The 13,993-nt window shown below is 47.1% G+C and overlaps 1 protein-coding gene across 9 annotated transcripts in view; it reads left to right on the top strand.

Annotated features, from left to right (window-relative positions):
* The first annotated feature begins 1,590 nt into the window (after positions 1-1,590).
* The window catches only part of Prom1 (prominin 1), a 109,968-nt gene continuing 97,565 nt past the window's right edge, over positions 1,591-13,993 (top strand). For 7 of the 9 annotated variants that reach the window (XM_037209010.1, XM_037209013.1, XM_037209009.1 and 4 more), the window contains exons 1-2: positions 1,971-2,188; positions 7,881-8,251. In XM_037209010.1, the coding sequence (XP_037064905.1) occupies positions 8,026-8,251 (226 nt within the window). In that variant the 5' untranslated portion in view covers positions 1,971-2,188; positions 7,881-8,025. Of the gene's footprint in view, positions 1,908-1,970; positions 2,189-2,518; positions 2,607-7,880; positions 8,252-13,993 lie in introns of those variants that run through there. The other 2 variants (XM_037209008.1, XM_037209007.1) reach the window with 2 other exon arrangements.

The raw sequence follows: 13,993 nt of genomic DNA, 5'->3' as shown, positions 1-13,993 counted from the left end.
AGACAGACGGTTGTGTGGCCATTTCCTCTGAAACAGTCCTTCCTGCAGGGAGGAGGAGGGTAAGACTCAGCAAAGCTCAGAAAGTTATAAGACTCACAAGGCCCCAGGGCGGCTTTACACAATTGCTCCAGCCTTCCGTGGAGCTGGAGCTGCGTGCAAGCTGTGCATTGAGCTCTAGCAATGCCGCTCTTTTATGAGCTGGTACCCACGCTAGGATGGACTTCCTGTTGCTGTAGCCACCGCTGAGTTCGCCACACTCCTGTACTGAGCCCCTCCCTCACATTCCTATAACGAATCCCTGAAGAAAAACCTGTTTAGTTCACCGAGTTAAATTTAGGAAGCAATGCTTCTTTGGTTTATCATCAGTGAATGCCCTGTGTGGAGTGAGCAGCCATTTGTTCACATCTCCTCAGGAAAAGTCAGTCACCTAGCAATGGTCGCCCATTTCAATGCAATGTGACACTGGTCAGAGACACTTTCACCTATTTTCTGAGTGCTGGAGGGCAGGCCTGGGTTCAGATTCAGGGCTTCACTAACTCTGTGACCTTGGGCAAGTCATTAAACCTACATCATTATAGTTTATCATTAATAGGATATCAGAACACTCTTGTTGCTGAGGTTATATAAAAATTCATTCGGAACAACCGGCCTAGAGCCTCATCACACCACTGCTCTTAGTTTGTGGGTGTCACTAGGAATGAAAGTGAGTATGTCACCCTTGTGACTCTTTGCAGACACAGGAGCTGAGAATCAGAGGGACAAGGCCATCAGTGTCTAGGCTGCTAAAACAGGCAGCTCAGGGCCAGCTGGCTGTTCTCAGGAGAGAGAACCGTCTCCCCTTATCACCAGCCTTACTTGAATGTCTGCCTCGGAGCAGAAAAGCAAGGGGGGCCTGGGAACACCAGCGACTGCAAAGGAGGTAACTGGTAGTGTTAAACACCTCTGGTACCCCAACATTGCCTGCCACAGCTCTGTGTGGTTTTCCAGGGATCTTTCTGAACTTCCCATTTCTAGACATGGAAATATGCACACTCAAGGTCAGTTTTAACTTTAAAGAAGTTTTCACCTCCCCGTTTCCCATCCTCAGTTCATGATAGATTTTGAGGTGAAAAGATTACTAAATTAAGGTTCATTTGTCGGGGCCAGAGAGATTGGCTGACTGTTTTCGCAGAGGATCTGAGTTCAATTCCCTGCACCCACATGGTGGCTCATGACCATTTGTAACTCCAGTTCCAGGGGAGCCAACACTTTCTTTTGCCTTTGATGGTCACACGGTATACGTACATACATGCGGGCAAAACATTCATACACATAAATAAAAGAAATCTTCTAGAAAAGTTCATTTGTCCGTATACCTATACTTTTTCCATCTTTCCAGCCATTCATTCTCCTGTCAATGTACCCACCTAACCACCCATACGCAGTTAGTACGCCTCCTTTGGTGGTAGAAATATCCCAATTGTGCAATTCTTCCCCAAGTCTATTCCCCATTCACCTTTGGTTGAATCCAGGAATGTGAATCGATAATTAGTAGTCTCCATCCTTGATAGTACAGTGATAACGCTCCAGCCCCATAATTTGTTTTTGCTTTAGTTTTGTTTTTAATGAAATGCACTGGGAGCGGTTACCATGTCTAAAGAGGCCAGGAGAAGAGCGTGGAGGCCAGAGATTTTAGGAGCTAGCCTCCTTCCAAGGAGCGATTTAGGATTAGGTGTTAGAGGAGGGTGTTCTGGGACTGAGCAGGGATTTCAGCAGGAAATAAATGCTGTCCTGTGGGTGTCTCCGGGGCATTGTGGCCGAGCTGCTCAGAAGGTCCAATCAGAGAGCGCTCAGAGCTTCAGGCTTAGTGCTCTTTAAATTACTGAGCCGGTAGAGACCCCTGCACCTGGCCTCGAGCTCAGCCACGGGTAAGTGTTTCTGGAGTCGGTGTATTCCCTTAGCTCCATCCCTACTAGTCTGCCCGGGACCCAGGAGGACGCAACAGCGTCTCAGAGTCCTGGGGTCCTGTAGTCCTGCCTCTTGCGCCCCTAGCCAACCCGGGGCGGGGCAGCGGGGCGGGCTTTCACCCAGCAACCCCGGTGGTGCCCCGAGACCGGATTTAAATAATTCATGAACCAGGAGGAGGGAGCTATCCGGGAGGCGTGGGGCTGGAGGACGCCGAGACCCGGACGGGCGCTGGAGCGGAGCGGTGAGTAGTAACTCTGAGTGCGGACCGGGTTGAGCGCACCCTTTTCTAGAACACCCAGGGCAGGGATGGGGAGTGGAGGAGGTTGCCCAGCACCTCCTACGCCTCCTACTGTCTCCACAGCAGGTGGCGGGAGCCTAGATTGCCTTCCGGGGGCTGGAGGGGCTGCAAGGTGGTTTGGGTCCCCGCTACTGGGCGATCCCGGGGTCTGGGAAGGCCCGCTAGAACGTGCAAACTTTTTCCCGCGGTGGTAGCCCGCTCCGTGCAGCATTGCTCCGCTCGGGTGCTCCTTCCATCCTGTGGAGGGGGTGGAGGTCGCTGGGTTCCGGCGACGCGGGCAGGCGGCAGCGAGACTCCCAAGCTATCGGCCGGCTCTTGGAAAGGGCAGCGAGAGGGGAGGATTCTTGAGAATTCTTCTGCGGTAAGGGGAGCCCCGGGAAAGGCCCGGGAAACGCGGGACTCCCAGCCACCGTCTGCTACCTATGTGCAACGCACTGTGCTACTGGCCCGAGCCGCAGGGCAACAGAGATGCAACAGCAAACCGCCTCCCCGCGGCCGTTGCAGAGCGCACGCACCCGGGGCTAGAAGCTCTGGCTCCAATCAGCCTTCTGGGTCGCACAGCGCCGAGACATTCTGCTTTCCTAGGGATGCAGAGCAAGGGCGCTCTGGGCATACCTTGATGGAATTCGGGGACCGGGGACAACAAAGAGGAGTGTGGACAGACCAGAGCTTCGTGGCTGCTGGAAGATAGGGGCTCGGGCTGAGTTTCCGAGAGCGGGTCGGAGAGGGACTGTGAGGAGTTTGACTCCAATCCTCAGCTGGTGCCCAACGGGGACTCGGAGGGGAAACGCCGCGGTGGCGCTCGGGACGGCGGGTCTCAGGGTCGACCCCCTCCCCCAGGCGACAGCGGATTCCTGGAGGCTCGCAGCTTCGCGCGCCGCCTCGCAGCCGCTTCTTTTGTGTTCAGCAGCCCGGGAGAGGCCCCTGCGAAGGAGGGAATGAGGGAGGGAGGGAGGGCGCCTGTCTGGTGGCAGCTTGGAGGGAAAGGCAACAGAGGAAAGGTGCCCGCGTTTCCTGCAGTTCCTGCTTGCTCCGGGAGCCCGCTCTGCTGCTTTCTTGTTCAGACTTTTCTTATGTCCGGGCGGAGAAAGGTTTGCTCGGTGTCTTGTGGGTGGTTGCTGGCCTTTGTTAAGCGAGTGAAAAATTGAGGTCCTTGCGGGCCCCTCCACCCCGGCTCACTAGAGACCCAAACAGTTTCAACAATGAGTTGCATTGAACTATAAGAAAAACTTTTTCTTTGATTGACCAATTGAATATTGGCAAATTCACATGGTTCATCTTGGGTGACTACTTTCCTCATTCATTTGTGAATTTACCTCTTTGAGTCTCTACGGAGCTGACATCCGTCTGCGTGAGCCTAGAAGTCACGGTGGTTAACCTGGAGCATTAGAAGTTTATGGTCAGCACACGTGGTGCCAAGTTAGCATGTTAATCCGCCAACCCCAAGCAAAAGCCCACACCTCACAGCAGAGAATGTAAGCAGCTGTCATTGTTGGAGGATTAGTAAGTGGGACCAGAGGCCTGGCCCTGTTTGAAAACTTGAGATGTTTTTGCTATTTAGTAGGGCCCTTAAGTTTTTTCTTTTAAGTACTCCATAATTTTTTATGGACTTCCTTATGATTTCTGTTGAACTATTTCTCTCTGTTCTGGTTCAGTGAAGTAAACAAACACACCAAAGAATGGGTTGAAAATAACAACACTTGGAGCTGGAGAGATGGCTCAGTGGTTGGGAGCACTGGCTGCTCCTCTAATGGACCCGGGTTCAATTCCTAGCACCGACCTGGCAGCTCATAACTGTCTATAACCCCAGTTTCAAGGAATCCATGGCAACAGGCATGCATGTCGTGCACATATATATGCACGAAGGCAAAATACCCATATAAAATAAATAAATCTTAAAAAAGAAAATAATACTTTACATATTGTTGATTTTGTTTATAATTTGAGGGAAATAGGTTTTGTCAATTGTCAAGAACCATCTGCTAGTTTTTAAGAACCAGGAAGCTTTGTTTCAAATAATACAAACTAATCCAGCATATGTATAGCAAACAGATGTTCTTGGGGGACTGTGACTTAGAGGAAGTGGCGGGAGGGTTGGGTAGCCAGTCTTAACAACACAGGACAGGTGACAGGCCCCTGATTGGTGTATAATTGTCATGGGCACAGCAGACCTTGGATATGGCTGTTGTACTGCCACCGTTGTTTCTAGAATGAATTAAAAGTCACGCAGCTTCAGTATCTGTCCCAGGCTCAGATCCAAGAGAAAGCATCTTAACTAGCTTCTATGGCTCACCCCGGGACCTATTTGAGCACCCCAGCTGGCCTCACAATGAGAGTTAGGGCTGCTCCCCAGAGGACGCGTAAAGGTGGGCTCAGAAGTCAAGGAGCCCCTCTTCCCCAAAGCAGACCCCAAAAGACAAACATTTACATCTACCAGGGGGATCCTGGTAAAAAAGAGAGTGAGCACTTCCCATCAAAAGAAGAAAAGAAAGTGAAGCTAATGGGTCGCCCCACTTGCTTTTAAAAGCAAGCACTTGCAGAAATGTCGCTCTCCAGGCTTCAGACTCAGAATCATGTGCGGTATGTGCTTAAAGCTAACTTTATTGGGTTCCTTTCCCTGTTTGAATATAGTACATTTGGAGTGGAAACCAACCGTGTGCCCCATTAACCAGGGAAATGGTCAGGCCCGCTTTGCCAGCTATGACCCGCTTAAGGGAATGGACCTGGAGTAAGCAGATTCCAAAGCTTACAACGGTGAGGGTCTCCAGAGACAGGTTCCCGCCAGGAATGGTGGATCAGTAGCCCCACCTAGGGTGACGACAGAGAGATGGCCTGCTGCCTGATTTGGAAGAAGCAGCCACAAGCAATCCTAGAGGTAGTCTAGGATCTGTCCTCCCCAGGGGTGTAAGATGGCCAACAGGTAGGTGCCTGGCTCAGCTTTAGAAGAGGTGAAGATGATAACTTTGTGATAGCCTCGCCCATATCGTATTTCAGCAATCCTTTACTGGGTGTCTCCTGTGTACCAGGACCTGGGGATTGCTGAGGGGTCTTTTTTTACTTGACTTATACCAATTGCCTGCTTCATAACTCTTGAGACGTCGATATTTTCTTAAATTTTAATACTGAAGAGGGAGCTGCACTTTTTGCAGGGAGATGTAAAGAAATGTGTACATTGAATCCCTCTTAGCCTCTCAAGCAATGGGCATCTCCATCTCTGCCTTGGTGAGCAGAGGTATTTTCTTTCCTTTGGGATTTCCTCTGTTCACGTCCACAGAGGCAGCTTGGAAGCTTGTTTATTCATAGCTCTAAGGGACATTCTGTTTGTGGCTGTGGCTTGGTCTCATTACCAGGAAGTGTGCCTTTCTCAGCACCTGAGCCTTTAATCCGGCCAGTTCTGAGTCCCCTTAGCAAAGAACTAGCTGAGGCATGTGGGGTGTGTGTGTGTGTGTGTGTGTGTGTGTGTGTGTGTGTGTGTGTTCAGAGGAAGCCCTTGGGAGCCATCACCAGGGGCACAGGGCACATTGTGGCTATGGTGGAGCTTGATCCCAGGAGCCACCTGGAAACCTAAGCAGCTGGTAACTTGCTGGCGGAAGACTTCAGAGGCATTCTGTTGTAGCTTTGTATAGAAGTATTTGGAGCAGGATGGGAGGTAGAAAAGGAGACATGATTTGAAGGGATTATAGATATATTTAGGCTATATAGGGATTTACATTCCTATAGATAGGAATTTGCATCTTCATTCAAACTGCTCAAGAAATCCTACCTCTTGACTGGTTGTAAGGTGCATTTGTTCCAAACTTTGGTGGTAAATCCTGTACTGCATTTTGTGCTGGCACCTCCCTGAGTCACTCTCAGCAGGATCTGACTTAGAATATAGGCAATTCTTGATTGTCCCCATGTCCCCTTCCCAGTGTGGATTTTAGGGCAACCTTAAGCGTACCCTGAAAGCGTTTATCTAGCACAAAATGAAAACCTGCCTTGAAGATCAAGGAGCTTCCACTCCTTTACCTGAGAACTTTTGCTCTTTGTTTTTCGAGACAGGGTTTCTCTGTGTAGCCCTGGCTGTCCTGGAACTCGCTCTGTAGCCAGCCTGGCCTCGAACTCATAGAGATCCATCTGCCTCTGCCTCCCGAGTGCTGGGATTAAAGGTGTGCACCATCACAGCCCGGCACCCGAGAACTTTTTAAGGCAAATCTGGAAATATAAGCATACAAATTAAACATTTACTGAGAATAGGTGATAAATAATTTTATTTCAAGACAATTTTAGCATGATATAATTTACCACTTAGTTAAAGCAAATTTGCATGTCAATAAAGTGAACGTGCTTGTTTGTTTAACGCAGTACAACTCAAAGATACACTAATTTGAAACATGCCAAGAAATGACCGTAGGAAAATATTAAAGTTCCTTGTTTTCTGTAATTAAACCATTATGTCTCTATGCGAGCAGAACTCCGTGTGTGTTAGTAAAAACACTGCGCTTTATAAGGTACAGCAGTCTGGAATCTGAACTGAGGCATTTCTGGCACTGTTCGTTCGTGTTTCGTGGCATGAGGGCATGTACAGTGCAAAGCATGTGTGCGTGTGTGCTGTGTCCAGAACCAAGGCTACAGGGAAGTCTCATGCAGCACTGGTGAGCTGTGCACTCTACAGCCTACTTCTAGGCTGCTTGCTGATTTATTTACCCTCGTGAGATGCTATAAGAAGTCAGGATTTTGGGGGATCTTTATTTCTTATATTTACCTGCTGAGTAGAGATACCTTCTGTTAGAATAGAAAGAACCTATGTTACTCCTCGTCATTACTGTGACTTCTCCTTTCCGAGACGTGGTGGTGACCTCACCATCTCTTCAAGGGTGGTCAGGGGCGTCCTTTGGCTCTGCCTCCCACTTCCTCAGTGCCTGGTCACTGGAGAATGTGACTTGGATTGGGAGGTCTTGTAGGACGACCTGGTGGGCTCATTAGGAAAGCAGATTTCAAGTTCTGTTTGTTTATAAACTTGAGGCCATCCATGCCTTTCGGGTACAGTTAGGTCCAGTGATGGATGCCTGAAATTCCATCTCTTAGCAGATAAACAGAATGTAAGGTGTCCCAAACTGTATCTTCAGAGCAAAAAGGGAGGTAGAAACTTAGACAGCACTGTTCCATGGCTGGGGGCTTTTGTGGCACCAACCCGAGCTTGGGAGGGTGAGCCTGGAACATTAAGCCTTCCTGAACAGAAAATACTGAGTTGGATTCTGGCCTTACTGTGACCGATTGGTAACTAGTGTAGGTGACTAAAATTTCTTCTGCATATGTTTCCTCATCTGTAAAGTGGGATTATGCCTTAGAAGCTTGTAGGGTAGTACCTGGAATTCAGCAAGTGCTCCATGAATGTCTGTTTCCAAGAACAAACAGATTTCTGAATCCTGCCTCGTGTGTCCCAACCCTGGAATGGACTGTGTTCTGAATCATCCCATTCCCCGGCTTCCTGATAGTCCCTGTCTGCAGCTCTGGAGCAGCTGTGTGTTTGGTTTCCATGAACCCCAATTAGGCCTAAGTGTTTAACTCTAAGACATGCCTCCTCCTCTGGGGTGGGCTCCTGGGACAGGCAAGGCTGTCTCTGAGTAACCAATGTTCTTTCCCTCCCTACCAGGCATGGTACTTTGAGTGAATGACCTCCCTGGAGACCATTTCTCTGCTCCCCCTGCTACCAGCCAGGAGGCAGAAGATTCCACAGGTTCAGGAAAGGCCCATTGCCCCTGACCTTCCAGAAACTACCTCATGCTTGGGCGATCAGAATGACTATGATTCTTGTATTCAGTGTCCTGCTGCTACTGGGGCTGTGTGGAAATATTGCTTCAGGAGGTCAGCCTCCATCTACAAGCACTCCTGGGGCTTTGAATTATGAATTGCCTACCTCAGAGTATGAGACTCAAGACACGTTCAACGCTGGGATTGTTGGCCCTCTCTACCAAATGGTACACATCTTCCTCCATGTGGTCCAGCCGAATGATTTCCCTGTAGGTAAGTGTTGACCATGGGGAAGATGGAGTTGTCTCTGTTGGTTTCTGAATGACCACGCCACGCATACAGAAGATATTCAGCTCTGTACAGTATGAGGTTCAAAAGCATAGGCCATACAGGGGCAAAAACATATTTATATAGAATTTAGAAAGATGTATATCTGGCTAAGCTGGGTGAGAAACAAAATCAAATCTTTCTGCTTGGTTGGTTTTTTAGTTTATCTTGCTTTGTTTTGCTTTGAGCAACACATTGTTCCAAAGCAGGCACGCGCGCGCGCGCGCGCACACACACACACACACACACACACACACACACACAAAGTGAAAATTAGGGTAAAAATGCAAGCTTTTTGTTGTAGAATGAGAAATTGATAATTACTTGGCAGCTGTTGGTTGAGTCACTTAACAATTTTTAACTCTTCTCTGCCCATCACCAAATGCACTCTTAGGGCAAGGACAGACCTGTCCAGACCTGATTTCTGATTGACTGTTTCAGTACTAAGAGTTTGATAGGGGGGTGGAGGGGTGGGGAGCACATTGGTTATTTCAAGGGGGCGGAGCTTTGTGGTCAGGGCTATTGTTCTCTGAACATAATACAGATGTTTCCTTGGCCTTCTCATAATTCTTTTAACCTGGAAGCCCCCTAGTGTGTGTGATCTCGGGGACAGTCCTGTGAAGACAACAATGGCCTGCATTTTTGGTGAACTTAAGTTACACCCCTCCTAAGCTTGACAGATATTTGAGTACTGGCATTGGTTATAAAACTTGTGGCAATCCAAAAGATGAAAGCAGAAGATAATAAAATCAGGAGAGCTTAGATGGTCTTGGCTAGTGTGTGTGTGTGTGTGTGTGTGTGTGTGTGTGTGTGTGTGAGAGAGAGAGAGAGAGAGAGAGAGACAGAGAGAGAGAGAGACAGAGAGACAGAGAGAGAGACAGAGACAGAGACGACAGAGAGAGAGAGAGAGGAGCCTTATCACTTGTTCACATTACAGGGCTGTGTTGGTTAAGTTTTGATTTTTAATAATTCACTTATTTTTATTTTATGTTCATAGGTGTTTTGCCTATGTGTATGTCTGTGTGAGGGTGTTAGATTCCCTGGAACTGGATGGAGTTACAGACAGTTGCGAGCCACCATGTAGGTGCTGGGAATTGAACCTGAGTTCTCTGGAAGAGTAGCCAGTGCGTTTAACCACTGAGCCATCTCTCCAGCCCAGACTGGTTAAGTTTTAAATGCCTACTTGCCAGCATGGAGAATGAGGGGTCACCTAAATCAGCTTGGCCTGCGGTATGGGTACGTCTATGGGGTTTTGTCTTGACTGGCGTAACTGACTGAGGTGGGATGGAAGACCCACACTGAGTGTGGACAGCATCGTTTCATAAGCTGGGCCCTTATTTATACACAAGTGAAGCAAGCTAGTCAAGGAAGCAGGAGCAGTAAGCAGGCAGGCGGCTTGGGTGCGTTCATATATATCCTCTGCTCTTGACTGTGGATGTGATGTGACTGGCTGCTAGGGATCCTGCCTTGATTTCCCTGAAATCCCAGACCAGAACCTGAAATCGTGAGCCCAATTAACCCTCTCCACTCCAAGTTACTTTTTGTCAGGATATTTTATCACAGCAATAAAAGTTGAATGAGAACGAGGACGTTTATAGTTTCATTAAAATGGATGTTTATTGACATTTTTATTGTGTTTATGTTAGATTAGTTTGACACAGTTGAAAATGTTCTTGTCATTTTTCTGTTTAAATTTCAGTTCTAAGAAATAAGTCACAGTCTAGGCCTTTAGTGCCACTGAAGATGATCTTGAACTAACACTGTCTACTATTTCTGTCATGGCTTAAAAGAACAAAATTGGAAATCTTGATCATGAAACGAGGGAACAGGAGAGGTTGGTTGTTAGTGTTGATTACATAATATCTGTTTGGAATAGCGGCTATATTGACTTTTTTTTAAAGAGTTACTATGAATGTTACTGTAGGAACAGGTAACTCCTACTATTCCTACACATTTTTTCAGTTTTGTTTGTTGAGACAGGGTTCCTCTGTGTAGCCCTAGCTGTCCTAGAACTTGCTCTGTAGACTAGGCTGCCCTTGAAGTTATAGATCTGCCTGCCTCTCCCTCCCAAGTGCTGGGATTAAAGGTGTGCAACCCCACAGACTGGCTCCTAGTTATTTTAAAATTTTTATTTATGTGTGTATCTCTAGTGATTGTATTCATTTGCGTAGGGGTGAAGGTGAGTGTGTGTGTGTGAGCCAGAGACTGATGTTGGATATCTTTTACTGCTTTCCACCAGTTAGGTACATGCATGCTGCCAATCCAGTCTTAGGTACTCACACTTGTGTGGCAGGTATTTTCTAACTGAGCCATCATTTCCCCAGCCCCTAATTACCTTTTTTTTTTAAAAATGTGTGTGTACGAAGCTTAGAAAACTGTATGAATTTTCAAGAATTCCAAAGAGTTGAAGCTGGCCATGTCTCACTCTAAGGCATACCTTACAATTAGCTTACCGTATTATCTCTTTCCATACACTGTTCCGTGTTACTCCCTCTGGATTTCACAGGAAGGCTCTTCATACTTAGTAAAACAATACATATTCAAAGCCTTCATTTCAGTGACCAGGCTAGCTGAGAGTGCATTTAAAGGTTTTGAATTCCATCACCAATGTTGTTAGCTTGGAAAAGAGTTGTCTGAAGAGTGTAAATCTAAACATTCTGAGGGTGTGAGCCTACCTGGGAGCTTGGGCTCATCATATCGAAGTGAGACATGCCCCTGAGTTGCAGCAGCAGACCAAAGCAGAACAGTTTTCCATTGAAGGGGAACAGTATCAGAGTGTTTCCAGAACATAACATTGAATTTGACAGTTGACACCTTGGGGTTTCGATTTTCTTCTCTCATCCCAGTTTGTTTTACAGTCTTCCACCTAACTACTAGATTTCATAATAGTCTCCAAGTGTCCCTAAGTACTTTATGTTGCCAAAGACCTGAATGAAATAGTCATGGCTTTTGTCTGGGGCCCATACATTTCATAGGCACCAAATCATGGGGAGATAGCCGTAGACTATTAACCCAAACAGAAAATTTTGAGACAGTATGATGTTGATAGATGGTGTGCTGGCTAGTTTTATGTCAACTTGACACAACCAGAGTTATGTGAAAGGAGGGAAGCTTAATTGAGAAAATGACAGCCTCCATAAGATCCAGCTGTAAGGTGTTTTCTTGGTTAGTGATCAATGGAGGGAGGGCTCAGCCCATTGAGGGTGGTGCCACCCCTGGACTGGTGGTCCTGGGTTCTAAAGAAAGCCATGAAGAGCAAGCCTTAAGCAGCACACCTCCATGGCCTCTGTATCAGCTCCTACCTCCAGATTCTTGCTTTGTTAGAATTCCCGCCCTGACTTCCCTCAATGATGGACTGACTATAAGAGGCAGAAGTGTAAGCCAAATAAACTTTTTCCTCCACAGCTTGGTTTTAGTCATAATGCTTCATTGTAGCAATGGAAACCTAAGACAGACGGCATTATCCATGGGTCTGTGCGTCTGCCTGAGAGTAGAGGGTCTTTAAATAATGAGTTTAGTGTAGACTGAGGAGGGGTACAGGGAGGAATGACATTGGAGCCTGGGCTCTCTCTGCTTGTCATGTATCTTGTGTTCAAGAAAGAGAGTTTACTGAGTTATCATTTGAAGTTCTTGAGAGAAGCCCATGTTGTATCCCGAGGGCTGAGGTAGAGCCACCTTGTTCTGGCTGCGATATTGCATGCTGAAGAGGGCTGAGAGGGAGCGGCCTTGTTCCACTGGGACTTGAGACAGACTTTTACTTCCTGGACAAAGGAGAACAGATACAAATAGATCAAGAATGTGGTAACGGAGTATAGCACGAATCTTAAAAGTTCTGATTAATAAAATCAAACCTGGGGCCAGTTATTGGGGTGAAATGCTGGATGGTCGGAGAGACAGAACAAACCACAGCTAACCTCACTGGGCAACTTCTCAGCTGGTCTTGTTTCCTCAGACTGGAAGCCTCTGTGTCCTCATATCTGAATGGGTGTCAGCTGAACTGTGCTGCTAGAAGCCTGAAAGCTTAACCAGCCAAATGCTTCTAGTTTCTGGTTCTCACGCCTTAAATACCTTTTTGCTTTCTACCATCACTCCCTGGGATTAAAGGCGTGTGTCACCATGCCTGGTCTTTCCAATGTGGCCTTGAACTCACAGAGATCCAGAGGGATTTCTACCTCTGGAGTGCTAGGGTTAAAGGTGTGAGTGCCACTATTTTCTAGCCTTTGTATCTAGTGGCTGTTCTGTCTCTGACCCCAGATAAGTTTATTAGGGTGCACAATATTTTGGGGAACACAATACCACCACAACGGAGCCATGGCACAATGTGTTCTAGAACCTGGTGTGGCTATCTCAAGAACATCTTCCTGGCTTGGAATCACTGAGACTGAGACTGAATGCTAGCCTGAGGCTCACTGAGAAGAAAGCTGTGTGTCACCTTGGGTGTCACTGTGCTAAAGGCTGGGAAGTCTGAAATCAAGAGAGCCGCTGGGCCTGGCTTGGTCTTTTGAAACCTCAAGTCCACCTCCAATGACGTACTTCCTCTAACAAGGTCATACCCACCCCCAAAAGGCTACATCTCCTATTCCTTCTCAAGCAGTGCCACTCACTGATGAGTAAGCATTCAAATATATGAGCTTATGGGAGCCATTCTTATTTAAACCACCACAGTGAGCAAGAGGGCGTTTGCATGGAGTAGTTTGGCTAGGGTCAATAAGAGCCAATGCTGGGAAGAAAGAACAGGTAGCATCCACTGGAGAAGCATTGATTGAGCATCCCAGCTTCCTGTGGTGTTCCTGTTGGGTGTTGTGAGCCAGAGTCTAAGTGGAATTGGGTTTGGGGAAGAGTTTCATCAGTGCTGGGAGGGCATATCACATGGAGGTGGATGCTCCTCCACTGGTCTAGAGGGATAACTATGAACATATAAAGAAGTAGAAAGCAGGGGGCAGGGGGAATACATGCAATGGATATAGTATCCACTTCATGTCTAAAATACTGTGCTTACATCTCAGCTTTTACAGTGTCCCACAGGGATGATCAAGGCCAAACTGTTAACTTTCAGATCTTTTTTTTCTTATAGATGGAATCTGACTGTAATCATAACTCACTCTTTAGTTTTTATTTGGGAAGCTTACATGAGATGTATGTAAAGCCTATGTTTAAAGCCATGCGTGATTGGCACCAAGAAGAATCAATAATTGGGGTTACGATTAGGTTTATTAACTGAGAGGAAAAGTTGGCCAAATAGGATGTTTAAGTTGATGTAGGGAGGGGTCATGGGAGCAAGATGACTCCCTGGGCATCATTTAAATGTCCTTGCTGCTGCTACTCTCTCAGGAATATTCTACATAGAACTGTCCTGTTGGAAGCATTTCTATGACTTTTCGGGGTGTCCAGGCCATGTCTGGTTGGCAGACCTCCCAGTAGCAGAGTGGGCGCCAGGATCCAGGGCATTTCTGCCATTCTGAGTGGTCTTCTGTCTTCACAAGGACGTTTGCGTCTACTAGACTCTGGTATTTTCTCTGCTTCTTGTTCTTTACTGTTGTCCCCAGTAATCAGTCCGCAAGGCTTCCTTTGCTACCTGTTAACTCACTGAAATCCTCCATAATTTTTAGAGGTAGGTGATGGTCATAGGTGGAGTGTCGGTCATAATCATACATCTTTACAGGTTGGGAAACTGAGTCAGAAAGAGCA

Source organism: Peromyscus leucopus, chromosome 10 (genome assembly GCF_004664715.2).
Source record: "Peromyscus leucopus breed LL Stock chromosome 10, UCI_PerLeu_2.1, whole genome shotgun sequence".
NCBI classification, from domain to species: Eukaryota; Metazoa; Chordata; class Mammalia; order Rodentia; family Cricetidae; genus Peromyscus; species Peromyscus leucopus.
The sequence above is the reverse complement of the archived record's forward strand: the minus strand, read 5'-3'. Positions and strand labels throughout refer to the sequence as shown.